The sequence below is a fragment of the Squalius cephalus genome (genome assembly GCF_949319135.1).
Source record: "Squalius cephalus genome assembly, chromosome: 21".
Lineage (NCBI taxonomy): Eukaryota > Metazoa > Chordata > Actinopteri > Cypriniformes > Leuciscidae > Squalius > Squalius cephalus.
The window spans coordinates 19,626,423-19,643,758 of NC_137142.1; the positions used below are offsets into that span (position 1 = coordinate 19,626,423).

The following is a 17,336-nucleotide window of genomic DNA, read 5'->3' on the forward strand; positions in this document are numbered from 1 at the left end:
TATTTCAGTCAGCCAAGTGCTCCAGCTCCCCCTGCCCTTTGACTTGGTGCATCTGCACAGCCCTGCAAGAACCCAGCCAGTAACCCAAGGCCTCCTGGTCTGAACACAGCTGTGCATTCTGGGACAGATCCACTCTGCTGACAAAGAGCTCAGTGTGCTTCAAGGCCTCCTCACACACCGCAGTACGTCCTAATCCAGACTCTTCATCATCTTTTGTCCACTAAGATGTAATAGATCTGCACCTCTGAAAGCCATAGTCAAGCAGGCCGGCCAATAAGGCGAGCACAAGAGGGGGGGCTTTGTGGCAGAATTGAATGAGAAAAGGCTTATTCTCTTTTCCCTACGATTTTTTTTTATTTATTGAGCGCTGAGGTTGTTTATCCTCCCCTCAGGACTGCCCTCCCCCACCCAAACTCTCCAGCGACTGGTGGCGCACAAGACATGACAAGAAATTTAAATAAACGAGCAATCTGTACAACCTCTTCAGAGCCTTTGCACGTTTAATGCTCCGGCAATGTTTGGCCGCTCTGAGGAGGAGACTGCGCACTTTGAAGACCATTATACTACGACGGACACCTCCTCTTCCCCGGCTTGCAGCGAAGGAAGCGCCATTGTCTTCCAAGGGCGGCAGAGGTCGCCATTTGAATGAGAGGCTTTGGTGTGTGTGTGTGTGTTGACAAAGAGCTCATCTGACAAAGAGCCAATGTCTACTGCCGCAGAACCCTGCTGAGTAAATCCTGCACAGCATAAGGGATATGCGGGTAGCGAACGTTCCCCCTCTCATCGGAAAAAAAAAACTAAATTTTGAGGAAGGCAATTCTTTGTTTAAGCGAACATTCTGATGCCTGGGTCCAACCGCACGATTATCAGGAAAGAGAGGGGGGGATGAAAAGCTCGCTGTTGTGATGGTGGGCACTCAGAGCAGTGTGTCAGCAATGAAGGGTTTTTGGCATGATCGCAACACAGGTGTTAACGTAACCGTGGCCAAATCTCAGCACTCCACCTTTCCCCTGCCAAGCACACAGTGTCCAAACAGGACCTCTCCACCTCAGGGCAGCTCTGTGTGTTGTGAACAGTCACTCCAGAGGCATTAAGTCATGTTGCTTGACCTGGTCTGGACATCTACAAATCTGATCATTTACACTGCAAATCACTGTATATAAATATAAAGTGGCTGTATAATGGAAGTTTTTTCTTGCTGTTTTCCCAGTCCAGTTATAGTAACTGTGATTTAAAAAACACATCACTGTGAAGTAAGCGTTACATAAATGGAAACATGGAATTATCAGGGTATTTTCCAAGACTGGAAAAGTAAAAAACAAACTAATAACATCTGATAACATAAAAAAACGATCATTAATTTCAATTTTTTATAAAAAAGAAAAATGTTTTCCAAGAAACACTTGATTAAGTATTTAATCATAATAACATTTCTAGGAAATTATTCTTTAATCCAGATTTCCCAGTTTTCCGGCTTTGCAAAGGAAAAAAACAATATATAGCCTATATATATTCCCCTATATAGTGTATTTTTTTAAACTACATTCCTGTTTCTGGAGCAAGAAATCCAGACAAACATTATAAGTGGACTATTATAATATGTACATAATAAGTTGTACAGAATATGACTCTAAATTTACTAAATTGTATTTACTAAATTAAGTAAATAAAACTCATATTAGGTCATTTTATGGAAATAAATCTTCAAATTATTCAACCACATTCAAGACTTCACTCTGACATAAGGTCAGGATCTTGAAATCTTAAGGGGCAATTGCTCTCATCAACTAATCTGTCAGAGGAAATCCCTGAGCACGAGTTCATTTCTTCAGTCCTACACGGGACATGGACCATGAATAACTGCCTCCTCCAGCATCAGAATACTCCTCAGCAAATTTGTATTCATGTTCCATGTGAATGATAATTTCTTCTTGCTTAAGAAGAAAAGAGAAAAGAAAGACTCTAATTAAACTGAGTCGCTGTGGCATGTTTCACTTATTATTTCTAATCATTAAATTCCTCCTCATGTTCTTGATGGAGAATGAGCCAAGAGAATTGTTCTGATCATCCAAAGGTTCATCATGCATTCAAAGGTAAACAATGTGAATGATAAGAGTTGCCGTTTTAATTAGTTAGCAGAATAAACTGAAGCTGTACAAATAAGGAAAAGAAAACAGAGAAAATGGGGCCACTATTCACAGATGCCATAATTGTATTCAATGTTAATATATATATATATATATATATATATATATATATATATATATATATATATATATATATATATATATATATAAACACACATACATATATACATATATATATATGCATTGTTTAATATGTAGTCAAAATGAACAACAAATTTGTAGGAAAAATGTATTTGGGTGAGTGTTTGCCTTGAGTTGATTGTGATGTCAGTCTGCTCCTCTCAGACAGAAGAGGATCTCATTTTGTGTGATTGACAGCTATTGGCTGCTGACTGCTCAGTGTGCGGGCTTTAACTGCTGGTGAGGAAGCCCGCAATGAGAAAACAGAAGGAATTCTGTAGGAAGGGCTCGAAAATGAAACTCAGATGGCAGTTTGAGAGACTGGTTGTATGAGAATAGGAAAAAAAAAGTCAAAGTCAAGAGAGAAAATGGTCCATTTGATCGACATTACAATCACAACATACTGATGGCTTCAAGTGGGTGTTAGTCATGAGATTGGACATAATGTTTTACACTTCTGTCATTATAACCAACTGAGTAAAGTTGAGGAAAGAATAGATTGTATGACAGGCAGGCGTATGATTGAGTGACAGGATGACAGAATGATGAAAGGAGGGAAACGGGACAGAGAGGAAAGGAAACACCCCTATTAGATTGAAAGAGTATCAGGTTTTTGACATACGGACGTCACAAACATTGGAACATTTACTAATTGTCAAGATATTGGCATTTACATATAGATGTAGAGGTAATTTACATATGGAAGTCTTAAAGTTACAGTAGCAAAAAGACAGTAGGCGTGTGTCCACCAAAGCGTTATAGCCAGCTCTTCTGAAAAAACTTTTACGGTGCTTCGGCGGTGCAGCGTGTTTTTTTTTTTTTTTTTGAGACGCTATATGATACAGAATATCAGCAGAAACGTTATTAGTATCTGATTTTGCAAATAGTTTGTTTCTGAATATAAAAATGTCGACACAATATAACGTTCTTGCTCTGGCACTAGTTTTGGATGCAGAGATGTGCTTGTTGCTGTCAGTTGTTATCGTTGTACAAGCAGAACATGACGGTTGGTTGTGTGCTATTTGTTCCGCCCCTGCTCCACTGTGATTGGACGGCTGGGTAAAAAATGACAGTTATGACCGCTGCGTTTTACCCAAAGTTGAACATTCTTGAACTCTCGGCGACTGGTAAAAAATGGCAAGCACCTCCTCAGCTGCTGCAGTTTTAAAAATGTGGCACTCCCATAGAAAACAATTGGAAAAACACACTGGCCTTTGGAAAAAAACGCTTTGGTGGACACACGACCTAAGGGTCAGAAAAACAGTGTAAAACTACAGTATATTACTGATGTTGGTGCAAAAAAAAAAAGAAAAAGTATACTTCCAAATACAAATACTGTCTCTGCTTAAATTGAGCTCACTGGGATGGACAACAGTCCTGGAGGCAAAACCGACTACTCTCTCACCACTCTAAATGTGCCATATCAATATGATTAACGAGCAGCAATCGATTGTGTTTTGTCTGTAGTTTTAATCAGGCTCAATCTGCTATGCAAAAAGGAGATAACAGTATCATTTGTAACCAATTAAATAGGCTCAGAAATTCAATGGATTCTTACATGCTGTAGACATGATCTTATTAACGCTAAGACTTGCCTAATATGCAGAGACAACAAAGCCTAGCAGAAAACTGTCTACATGAAAAATTCTGTCTGTAATATTCAAGTTGGCATGTCACATATTTCCATAAATCTGTCAAGAGAAGCAAAATGTCACACCTACACCGCACACTGCAATTATCAAAGTCTAGAATCACAAGATATTGTCTTGGGTCATATCGACTCTGTGTGTGTGTGTGTGTGTGTGTGTGTGTGTGTGTGTGTGTGTGTGTGTGTGTGTGTGTGTGTGTGTGTGTGTGTGTGTTTGACTAAAGTTGTTTGTTTTTGTCACTTTTTTTGTGTGTGTTTGACTAAAGTTGTATTTTTCCACTTTTTTTTCCAAATGTCCTCACTAGTATAGTGAAACGAGCACATCTGAAGAGGTTTTCACAAACTAAAGTACTCTTAAATTATTCAAACCTTTGCTTTAAATGTACAGATTCTTACTGATATGTTTAGAAAATATAATATATAACTGATGTGTTTATACATACATACAGTGCTATGCATAAGTTTAGACACCCATGCTAAAGTTGACTAAAAAGAGGAATAAAAAATCATCTTTTGGAAATTGAACTTAATGCCTTAATTTAAAAAATTAGGAAAAATCCAACCTTTAAGGACACCAATTTTCTTTGTGAATGAATAATGTATCGTAAATAAATAAATGTTCTTCCTTAAAATACAGGGTGCATAAGTTTGGACACCCCTATGTTAAATTCCCATAGAGGCAGGCAGATTTTTATTTTTAAGTATTTTTTATTTTTTTATTTTTTAGGATACTATGCATCCTGATAAAGTTCCCTTGGCCTTTGGAATTAAAATAGCCCCACATCATCACATAGCCTTCACCATACCTAGAGATTGGCATGGGGTACTTTCCATAAGATCATCTCTCAATGCAAATGAGGCTAACTGAAATAGCTATTAGGCTAACTGAAATAAAACCATGCCAATCTCTAGGTATGGTGAAGGCTATGTGATGATGTGCAGCTATTTTAATTCCAAAGGCCAAGGGAACTTTATCAGGATGCATAGTATCCTAAAAAAATATTTAAAAAAATACTTAAAAATAAAAATCTGCCTGCCTCTATGGGAATTTAACATAGGGGTGTCCAAACTTATGCACCCTGTATTTTAAGGAAGAACATTTATTTATTTACGATACATTATTAATTCACAAAGAAAATTGGTGTCCTTAAAGGTTGGATTTTTCCTAATTTTTTAAATTAAGGCATTAAGTTCAGTTTCCAAAAGATGATTTTTTATTCCTCTTTTTAGTCAACTTTAGTATGGGTGTCTAAACTTATGCATAGCACTGTACATACATACATAGACACATACATACATACATAATTTGTCCTCAGAAATGAGTTGATCAGACAAGGTGTAGGGTTAAACTTTGGGTTAATCTGTAGTCATTATAGTAAACTAGTTAAGTTTTTTTATGCTTATGAAGTAAGTCTCACACTCACCAAGGCTGCATTTATTTGATCAAAAATATAGTAATAGCAGTAATATTGTGAAATATTACTACAATTACAACAAATAACTTTTTTTCCTTAAAATATAATTTATTCCTGTGATAGAAAAGCTGAATTTTAAGCAGCCATTGCTCCAGCCTTCAGAATATGCTGATTTGGTGCTCAAGAAACATTTTCTATTATTATCAATATTGAAAACAATTGTGCTGCTTAACATTTTCAGGATTATTTGACAATAGACAATATTTATTTGAAATATAAATATTTTGTATATATTACTTTCACCAATTCAATGCATCCTTGTTGAATAAAAGTATTCATTTCTTAAAATAAATCTTTTGAATGAAGAGTGCAATTAGCTTAATTTAAAAGTAGATATAATAGAAGTATGTGGCATGTCTGCATGTGTGTGATGTGATGTGTGTGTTTGTGTACGCAAGAACAATCAATCAGCTGATAGGAGATGCTCAGAAAATAGAAGAGGAGGACAACAGTGTTTAGACTCCAACCATATTCAGCAACCTGATATGAGCCAAGCTAATGAAGAACTACAGATCCCCATCTGAGAGACTGTGGAACAAATGAACAGACAGACAGACAGACATTGCATCACTGTGGTTACTTTCTCCTCACCTGTTTGATGCACAGCAGCCTGTCATTGGTCTGCTGTATGTGCCTGTCCATCGAAGGAATCGAGTTCATCTTGACTGCTGCCTCTTTCTCTCTACCTGGAAGCCATTAAAGTTCTTCTCTCTGAAAAATGGACAGACAAAGAGATGAGTGTGTCAGGCTGAGAGAAAAACGGGAGAGCACTTCAGCGCAAATCTGTGATCTCCTCACACGCTCAACAAGGCCCTGAAAGACACTGAGTGCTCAGATGACATTTCAGTAGTGGCTGAGGAGGAGCCGTTCCATCCATATTTCATGTTGACGTTGTAACTTTGACACTCCTATCAGTTTCTTACAAGTAAAGCGCAACCGTGATCTTCATAAATCGCCAGTAACAGCACAACTCAGTAAGCATGGAGCAGAAGTGTGAGTATGTGTGCTGAATGGAAGTGTACGTACACTCCAATCAGACCTCTACAAATGCCTGAACCCCATCATTACACGCTGCTAAAGGTACGAGGCCTTACATTCAAGGTTATCAATTTAGCCGTGGCGGGCTGATTTACAGTTGGGTTTGCGTTCGCTGGCAAATAAACACGAGGTCCAGCGCTGTAACTCACTGCGCCGACACGCGGAAGGATTAATTGGTGAGGAACGGGAATGTCGGGACTTCATCTCTCATCTGACCACTTTACTGCCATCACTCTTAAAATTCCAAGGCACTAATGTGAAGGAGAAAAAAAAAAACAGGCAGACAGCAAAATTCCCCCACCACCCACTGCAGCGGTCTGATAAAGCGCTCTTCAAATATCTCGGCTCTGTGCGTGACAGGACGGGGAGAGTCTCCCGCTCTCAGGAGGGTTAGATGGTGCCCTATATATGTTAAAGCAGTCAGTGCATTTCAGGAAGTGATGTCGGGACAGGTATTAAGAGTGCTTTCTTAAGCCCACATGACATGTTATAAGCATGTAAGTCACGGATGAGACGGCATGCCTGGTACCTGCATAACAGAAGTGTGCTGAACCCACAACGTCAGATTCATACAACAGCACAGCATGCTCCAATTTTAGCCTAAATCACCACTAAATGTGCACCTGACTGCAATCACTTCAGAATAATAATAATAATAATTATTATTATTATTATTATTATTAATAATCAGTATTTTGTTTACCAGTAAAAAAAAAAAAAAAATCACTCTCCTGAGAAGAAAAATTGTGTTCTCTGGAAACAATAAGACTTGTAAGCAAAGCATTTTTTTCAAAGCATAAACACTACATTTTGTTACAGTTCACTACCTGTAAGCTTTGCATTTATTTGAAATTTGCATTATCATATTTGCATTTATCTAAATAGGCTAGTAGATAATGCTATGATATATAATAGATATATAATTATATTGACATAATAATAAAAGTAATAATAATAATAATAATAATTATTATTATTATTATATTAGTAGTATTAATCTATATTTTATATATTATAATATTTTGATAAATTGAATGCATCCTTTCTGAATTGAAGCATTGAAAAAAATCTTACTGACCCAAACTAAAAATAAATAAATAAATATATATATATATATATATATATATATAGAAAAGTCATATATTATGAAATTCTTCTTCTAAATTAAATATAATTAAATTATATATATATATTTTTTTTTTTTTTTTTTTTTTTTTTTTTTCTTTTTTTAAGGAAAAATATGGATACGAATTTTTCTTGTTTTGTTGTTTTTGTCACTTGAATGCAGTGTAAATTGCTCTGGATATAAGGGAGTATTCTTTTGGCAAAGAGTAAATGTAATGCTAATTTGCTCTGTAATGTAATGTAATGCTAAAAATGCTCTGACAGGATTTGGGTCGGTGTGTCTGCAGTGACGATCAAAGGCCAGAAGGTGTCTCTCTCTGTCTCATACACACACACACACACTGCAGCCCTGCCACCCTGACCATCAGCACCACCACAAATAACTGCTGAGTGTTCCTTTAAGCCTTTACAAGCGCTACAAATCCTCTGCTCCAACCCACTAACAGAGAACGCACAAACCAGAGGCTCGCCTGTCTGACCTTGTGGCTATTGATTAACTATTTCCCTCCTTACCCCGCTGTCACTCTCACCTCCAGCCACGAGCAGTGAGAGGAAGAATGCTCTCACTCTCCTCCTCCTCTTTCGTGAGACGGCTTTTGTTTGGTGTGCAAACTCTAAGAGGCTTCAAGAGGGTGATGATGACATGAAAACATCATTACAGTGCGCTGCTGAACATCCTGATCTATGACGTCAGAGAGCCGTAAAGCAGAGCCTAGAGTCCAAAACTCCACACAGCTTGATCACGCATCCCTCTCTCTCTCTCTCTGTCACTCTCTCACCCCTCAGGCAATGAAGGCTGGAAAAACACCAGTTATATAACACACCAACTACCTCAATGAAAACAAACTCTTGTTCTCATTATTCAAAGAGAAGCAGAAGCTAGCCGTGGACTCGCTCCAAACAGAAAGTTTACAGTCAGATACTTGGCCATGATGATAGAATTTCACAATGTTTCACTAAAATCACATATCCTTTAATATATAATATTCTACTTCATACTTAAAAATGCAGAACAAAAGAATGAGTGCATTATTAAATATTACAATTTAATAAGAATGTAATGTAATTTTTTTTTAAATATTAAGGTTATTCATTAAAACATTACTTAAAAAAACTAAATGATTTGAGCAGCATAAAAAACTTGGTGAAACCAATAATTAACCAATATCGGTTTTATAAAATCACAATATTTTGTGGAATTCACACCGTCAAATCATTTAAAAATGAGATGAGGTGCTGATATCCAGGTATTAGGAAGTAAAACAGCAGGGTAGAGAGCCTAAATATCTAAAAACAGTAGGATAAATCATATCGGATGAACGAGACTAGACAAAATTCTTACTGTCAGAACAAAAACAAAAGCAAGGAAGTGAAGTACAAAAAACATGTTGTTTTTAATCTTCAGAAAGGTGGGGTCAGAAAGAGGGCTGAGAGAGAGAGAGACAGAGAGAGAGGACTTATTTTGTGCAGGGAAAATTATCTCTTCATAATCAGACACGCGCCGCATGAGTGATTTTTGCATTTCCACTCACGCTTGACTCCCTTTTTCAAAAGGTAGCTCTCTATAAATACCATCAGTCACTCTCTTGGGTTAAGGACTGGGATTGAGAGACTGATACCAGCCCGGAACTCAATTCAAGAAAAAGGCCAAGCTTAAAAGACGGATCATAATTACAGCTCACGCTCTGATCCGACCAAGAGATCTTCTCAAAGCAACTCGACTCACTCACGTGGTGTAAACCTTTCATTCGCCACTTTAACGCACGCAGAACAATAGTTCTACATAACCAGAAATTAAACTCAATCAGCATCATTTCTTTTCAATCTTATTCTGGCCAAGTGCTGCCCACTTAGGCGGGAAAGATCAGTCTGACTGACATGTAAAAATCTTAATTTTACATGCCATTAATATAAAATCTCTGCCATTTCCAAGTTTCTTTCTTCTGTTGAAAACAAAATATATTTTGAAGAATATTGGTAAGCAAAGAAAGTTGGTGACCACTGATTTCCATTGTATAGACTTTTTTTTTTTTTTTTATATCTTATTTTATGTTCCATTGAAGAATATGGAATATATACTTCTGCAAACCAAGTTTACTTTTTTCTAAGCAACTCAAACACAACTTTTTGAATATTTCCCATTTGATTCCACTGACCTGTCAAACTAATCCAGTGATTAGTTCTCCATCAAAACAGTTTATAAACCTCATCTTCATTTGTGAACTGGTGAACTCTTGATTTCAGGGCATTGCATAGCACTAGCCAATCAGATTAGAACTGGTGATTTCAGCCAGGACTTGTGCACAGTGCGCCTCAGACGGTCAAGTGCACGGTCTGTGGGCAGTAATATATGAGACTGGCAGGACCGGTTTGCTTTCAGCTTGGCTGATCAGAGTGCAGTCATACTAAAGATCAGACCAGACCGCCTGCAGAGAAGAGACAGAGGGAAGTGTCTCAGCACCTGTTGGTGTGACCGCCGTAGCTGAGTAACAGAGGCATGGGTCCACGGCAGGGGGACCTGCGTTCGCTTCAATCCATCACCACAAACTAACCTCAAGCCACAAATAGTGCTGCCAAAAAGTATTTGGACACTTACATTAATGTTTGGGGTCAGTCAGTGTGTTATTTTGTTTTCAAAAGAAGTCTCTTATGCTCACCAAGGCTGCATTTATTTGATCAAAAACACAGTAAAAACAGAAATATTGTGAGTAACTTTAAAAAAGTAACTTTTTTTTGTGTGGTATTTTCAGGATTCTTCGATGAACAAAACAGCATTTATTTAAAATAGAAATATTTTGTAACATTATAAATGTCTATTTAATTTATTCTTGCTGAATAAATACATTAATTAAAATAAAAATCTTACTGAACCCAAACTTTTTTTGATGTTATTGCATGATTGGATAAGAAAATTTAAAACCAAATCTCATTGGCAAACAAATTATGCTAGAGCTAATCTCTTAACTAACACTATTCTCATAAACATAGGCAGCATCTTTTGGATTAAACCAATAAAATCTATTTTTAGTCAGTTAACTCATGAAAAGTGTGCTTGTGTTGCTTGTCTTCAAAATAAAATAATATTTTGTTTTCTAAAGCAATAATCTTAATATATTTTTTAAGTGTAACAACATTTTTAGGCCCACTCAAAAGTACACAAACTCAAACTTTCACATAATTGTTTTGCCAGTCGACTAATTCAAAAACCTTCTATGAAGACGGAACTCAAAAACTGTGTGAAATATGCAAATAGTGAAAGCTAAGCAAGCGCATAAGCGTACAGCTCTTGCACTGAAGCCGTTTTCGGCGTGTGTGGCGAGGAGCGGCGAGCCTGACAGTGGCCCCTGCAGACAGCACAAGGCAGCATTTGTTGTGTGAGTCCAGAAAGGCAGCGTAAAGGCTCTCCACTGCTCTCTATTGTCCTGACCTAAAATGTGCCGTAATCTCCAGAGCAGTCTCTCTAGCACCATATGTGTGTGTGTGTGTGTGCTGGCCTCCTCCTGCCCCCATCTCTCCTTTTTTCCCTCTCTTTCTCCCCCATTCTCTCCAGCCACTCAATCCACCCCTCCTCCCTCTCTCTCTCTCTCTCTCTCCAGAACCCGGGCAGCGCGCTCCTTTAACAGGCTGGGGAATGGATTCATTTCATCTAATGTGGTTTGGTCTGAAGCAGAGCCACTCACCCTGAGCAAGAGGCTCCCCACTGCAGTCATGTGTTTTCATACAAGCCAATCAACACGGCCGCACCGGCACACCATCTTCCCCCACCGCCGCCCTCCCTCTCTCTCTCTCCCTCTCTTCCTCTCACGCTCTCTATTTATTTCTTTCACTCACTCTACCTTCCTCTTACTCTCAAACTGACTCCCCCTTTCCGCTTTCCCCCCTCCCTTTCTGCCACCCCCTCCTTTTCTTCTTTACTCTTTACATCTGCCTGAGGCTTTCTGTTTCATTCTGGTCACAAGGCACTTAGCTACTGACTCGAGCCTGCTTTTCTGTCCCTTCACCTCTCTCCTCACCTCATTCTCCACGATATCACCGTCCCCATCCTTCCTGCTCGCTTTAATTTGTCTTTTCTGTTCCTCTTTCTATACCTGTCTCTCTCTCTCTCTCTCTCTCTCTCTTATTTGTTCGGAGCTCAGATCTGGAACAGAAGGTTGGTGTGGCCCATCTGTGAGCTGATCAGAGAGGGGAGGGCATATGTACAGACAGACCGCCCCCATCACAAACTGCCCTGAACTAACTCTATAGTGGTCAACTATTAAGGGGGTTTCAATATAATGCTGATATACATGTGATGCTAGCCAATACAATCTATTTATTTTATTTTATCAAAGCAAATTATATAAACATAAACGCAACAATTAAGCAAACAACTTTTTTAAAGTTATACAATATGCACACAAGTTATAAAAAATTACATAGCCTAGTTACTTCAAATTTGTGAATATTTAATTTCAAACTTATGGTTGATATGCAGCTAATATATACCTTGCCATTTTATAAATATGTCTATTTTTTTATCCGTGATAATTTATATATAAATTATATAATTATAGCCTATATAATTGTACTTATATAAGTTAGTACTTTTTTGCTGTAATGTTTAAATATGTCAATGACAAATAATAGTATTAATATAATATTAATATATTTTCACATATGTAATGCCACACAAATGCCAAATATATAAACTAAACTAAATATATAAACTAATAGTACTAAATATTAAACATTGTGTTTGTGTGTATATGTATTTAAATATACACACACACATACATATACATATATATATATATATACATACATATACATATATATATATATATATATATATATATATATATATATATATATATATATATATATATATATATATATATACATACATACACACACACACATATATACATACATATACACACAAACACAATGTTTAATATTTAGTACTATTAGTACTTTTTCCCCATAATTTTTTGTCAAATTTAGTCCCGTAATTTTGTCAATGGGTATTTTTATCAATCAATAATATTTTTATTCAAAAGATGTTAAAAGTATAAAGCGGTGCAAAATATACATAGCTAAATATAATGTTAAAACTATACAATTATTAAAATTGTTTTAAAAAGACACAATTATTACATTAACACAATAGATATCAGCAACATTAAGACTTATAGGCTACCTCTATATAAGCATGCTTGGAAAATTGCTCAGTCAATCAAAATTGAGGACTAGAACTAACTGTTGCATAATCCGGGACATATCATTGTGCACAGTATACTTTTCTCCAAGAATGGAGAAAACGGAACTAACCGATATTATCTGTATAGCCACTCGTATTATCATGAACGCTCACATCTGAAAATGTTTAACACTGTGATTCTTCATGCACTGTATTTCTTCACGATTCCTTTACATCCCTGTAGAAGCGTAACGACCTCAGTCGGTTTGACCTTGCCCTTGAGTAGGTGAACGAAAAGCACATCACTAACAGAGGGCGAGTATTGCTGCCCTGAAAATAATGTCAACCCAGCGTTTCCTGTGTGAAGGGAGCAAAATGGATCCTGGCCTCATACTGAGCTGCTGCTGGGCCGCTGCACAGATAATATCCACTTTAATTTCTCACCTGAGGGGAAGTTCTCACGAGGGAGCTGCTGACGCCAGGTTAGGGATGTGACAGCCATTTTTCATCAGCTCACTGCATGATGCCAACACAAAATAACCTTTTTCTACTAATCTGGGGTCAGTTTTTATTTTTATATTGTGTTTCAGTGTGATTTAATCACTAAACCTTCTTTCCACCCTGAACCTCACTACACAGAAACAATTACAACATCACTCTTTCAAGTCAATTAATTACCCAATATAGAGAGAGTGATGAAGAAAATAAACTCTTTTACACTGGCAACTATCCCTGCGGCTTGTGCACTTCCCAAAACGGGCAGCCAGTTTTGAAATTGTCCGCAGCTGTTTAACCATTTGATATTTGAGAGCGTTTGGCGTCTATAAATATTGAACAGCAGTACGGTGCCAGGGGTCTCTACAATGGCAGGTATGTGTCACCAGATACCCCAGGACAATCCCGTCATGCCATGAATACGTTGGGGGAAACAGAGACAGTGTTTCTAGGGCGATTTGTGAACTCACTCTCCCTTCTGCTCTCATTCCTCAGTGTCTGCTCACTTCAGCTCTGATTCACTGCGCAGGGCAAGACCAGAGCTGTGAAAAACTCCAGCTATCTCAGATAAGAGCTCCGTGGGTCTGTGTGGCGCTCGGCCCGTCCAACTCCAGACGGCAACAAATCACTGTGCGCGTAAATCACGATTTAACCCTTCGCTCTTATCAACAAACTGCCCAGGATTGCCAATCATGGCTGTTGGTGTGTGCATCTTTGTGAGGCTGAGCAAAAGCATGACCAGCATTCCTAACAATATTCTCTCACCCTCCTTTGGCTCATCCTGAGATTCTCTCATTTGTCAGAGTTCGGCAACTGCCAGACCTGGACAGCGCTGTGTAAATAAACCAGGAAGTGCGTCCATCTCACAGTGGGTTAGAGTGGCTGGAGCAGTAAACCCGCTCAAGTACTGCTTCTGTTACATTCCTTTGCTTCCTCTTGCATTATATGATGAATATAAAACAGTGGTTCTTAAATATTTCTGGTAGTGGACTATGTCAGAAAAACAATAATTGTGGACCAACTAACAAACCAAATGAGGGGAAACCACCAACTAACTCAAAACAACTTCCTAAGCTTTTAACTAATGTACATCACAGGAAATAGTAGTCCATAATTTTGCCCTTATTTCACTGAAAATAACTTGACCGACCGGTAAATCACAAATCAAAATCACAAGGTTGTTTGAATAAACCTTCATACTCAGTTAATTCATTTTAATGATTTCATTTAGACTACATTCTAAAGTTTGGAGTCTTTTTAGAAATGACTGCTATGTAGCATGAATACATTAAATTGATCAAAGTAAAGAATAAATATGAGTAGTAAATACTTTTATATTATTACAAAAATGTAATAATTTTTTAATTATTTTTTAAAGCTTTGTATTAAATCAAAGAACACTGATGTCTCAAAAAATGCATAAAAATATTAAGCAGCACAACTGTTTTCAACATTGATAATAATAAATGTTTCTTGAGCATCAAATCAGAATATTAGAATGATTTCTGAAGGATCACGTGACACTGAAGACTGAAGTAATGATGCTAAAAACTTAGCTGTGAATTGTCTGTTCGATCAAATAAATGCAGCACTTATTGAGAATAGGAGACTTTCAAAAACTTAAAAAAAATCTTCAAATCTTCAATCTTCACCTCAAACTTTTGAACAGTCTATCAGTTGATTAGTTCAGTGTTGGTGGGTTTTGTCTTTAACTTGTTATCAAAAACAATTATTAAAATTGTAATTATAAAATAATTGATTCAATTGAATTATTCATTTCCCATTTAATTTTTCTCAATAAACTCATTGTTTTTGAGGATCATATAAAGCATTGTTTCTGTATATTTTCATTAGCATTACTCCAGGCTCTGGTTATGAAAGGATGGTCAGGTCTTCAAAAATCAGGTCACAGTGAGACACATGATTGTGAATCTTATGTGCTGTTCCCATCTAAAAATAGCCCCTAATGCACATCAAGGCAAGGAAGCTACTGAGCATCTCTCAGAGCATAAAAGACGCCTTCACATGGATTCAGAAGTTGTGTGAGGTGAATGCTTGTCATGTGAGAGCTACAAAGATTTCATACGTTTACATATCATTTTAACTTCTTTAAAAAGAGAGAGCTTCAGACTTGGCTGTAATATGAAAACTTTAGAAGTTTACTACACCAATTTATTATTTCTGTGGTATCATTGAAAGAAAATGCAGTCTTTCATAAGGATGTATAAATTCTGAGATTTCTAATTTAGGGTGACAGCAGAGAGGAGGAATTCCAGGCAAGGCTTTTTAGAACAAGAAAAAAGAGAGAGTAATTTATGTTCCAGCACTGTTGGTAAAAGTGTATGGCTGTATTTCAGGCTGAGGGGAAGAGAGCTCTGGCTCTCTCAGAGCTCAGCAGAACAAAACATTGGGTTTGTGGACCATGAGTGAGGAGTAGAGCTGACAGGCCGGTGTAAACCGAACCCTGCAGGCAGCAGACCAGCTTGGCTGTTGCTGGACACCTCAGGGATCCTACTGCTGAATAGGTAAGCTGAGAAATTCCACGGCTTTCTGTTTCAGGCCTGCCCTAAAAGTGCTGAAACATCAGCAACTGTAGTCTACCGCTGGACTCTGAGCTCTATCACTCACTCACTGAAGGACAGGAGCTCTCTCTCCCATGTCAGGAGATCCAAAAACAATACAATTTGTACAAATTTCTAATGCCAATAGCTACAGGGAAGGGTGATCATTTTATTTATCTTACTTTTGTTTCATTAATGTATAAACTTTGTCTCATATATTTAAAAAAAAAAAGAAGCAAATGAGACTATTGGTATTATCAATGTTGAAAACAATGTTGTAACATTTTTGCGGAAACCGTGATGACTTTTTCAGCATATTTTAATCAATAGAAAAAAAACGCCCAGCATTTAAATAGAAATCTTGTGTAACATTATAAATGTCTTTACTGTCACTTTTGATCAATTTTATGCATCTTTAAAAGGGTTTAAAAAAAATGCTTGTCAGAAAATAACTATGTCTTTACTACCTTTCTGGAGCTTGAAAGTGGTAATTGCGCAGACTGTCAATGGAGGGACAGAAAGCTCTCAGGTTGCATTAAAAAGATCATCATTTATGTTCCAAAGATGAACGAATGTCTTACGGGTTTTGGAACGACATGAGGGTGAGTAACTAATGACAGAATTTTTTATTTTGGGTGAATTAACCCTAATTTGATGAGGGTTGAACAGCGGTGTTATATCACTTATGTTAGTAAATTTGCATCCAAACGAAAACTGATCACAAAAAAGCACATTATGTAAAAGATGTTGCCCTGATTTATACAGCAAGATAACGGATGCAAATAAATAAATAACAAAGTGATTAAAATACAGCCACACGCTTGCATACTGTTCACAACCGAGACTAACATTTTTCAAAAATCTCCCAACATCCGACCTCCTGCTCAGCAGCTCCTGCTGTGCCAGAGTTTTCTTATGCTATATAAGACAAATCTAATTAGTGTGAAACTCCAATTAAATGAAAAGAAATCTATTAGAGGCACACACAAAAAAAAAAACCTTCAGGAATAGAACTTGTCAATAGGGTGTAACTCTGCAACTCGGTATTGGTTAAAAAATAATATATGGTGATGAACCTAGCTGAGTGAAAATACAGTGTTTTAATTATCTCACTCTCTAATTAAAGAGACCGATCAATGGCACAGCGTTTATAGCTCATAGCTGCTACACCTGTTTACAAGTGCTTTGTCTGGGGGCTACAGAACTGTACTGCAGGTTAGAAAAGAGGTTTTGCTGTTGGGAAAGCACTCAGATTGCACAGCTAATAGGATCAATTTGAAATTGATTGACATCAAACTCACAATTAGCACATGATCTTCTGGCTAGGCTGTGTTTGTTTAAGTAGTGGCCAGGCATGCTGGAAAAAAAGCATAGTTGATCAGCAACATAGATCAACCACCCTCAACGAGAAGATCTGCATCATCAACTAATTTTTGAGAACATACTGTAGGACCAATCTTTTAATGAGGCATATATATATTATATATATATATTAACACTGCTAAATACATAAAAAATTAGTTCCAACAACAGGCCTCTTTTTCTCCA

General features: G+C 37.2%; 1 protein-coding gene across 3 annotated transcripts in view; it reads right to left on the reverse strand.

Moving 5' to 3' along the window:
• zmiz1a (zinc finger, MIZ-type containing 1a) overlaps nt 1–17,336 on the reverse strand; it is a 132,329-nt gene that overhangs the window by 35,633 nt on the left and 79,360 nt on the right. For all 3 annotated transcript variants that reach the window (XM_079856407.1, XM_079856406.1, XM_079856405.1), the window contains one exon: nt 5,982–6,101. In XM_079856407.1, the coding sequence (XP_079712533.1) occupies nt 5,982–6,050 (69 nt within the window). In that variant the 5' untranslated portion in view covers nt 6,051–6,101. The remainder of the gene's footprint in view (nt 1–5,981; nt 6,102–17,336) is intronic.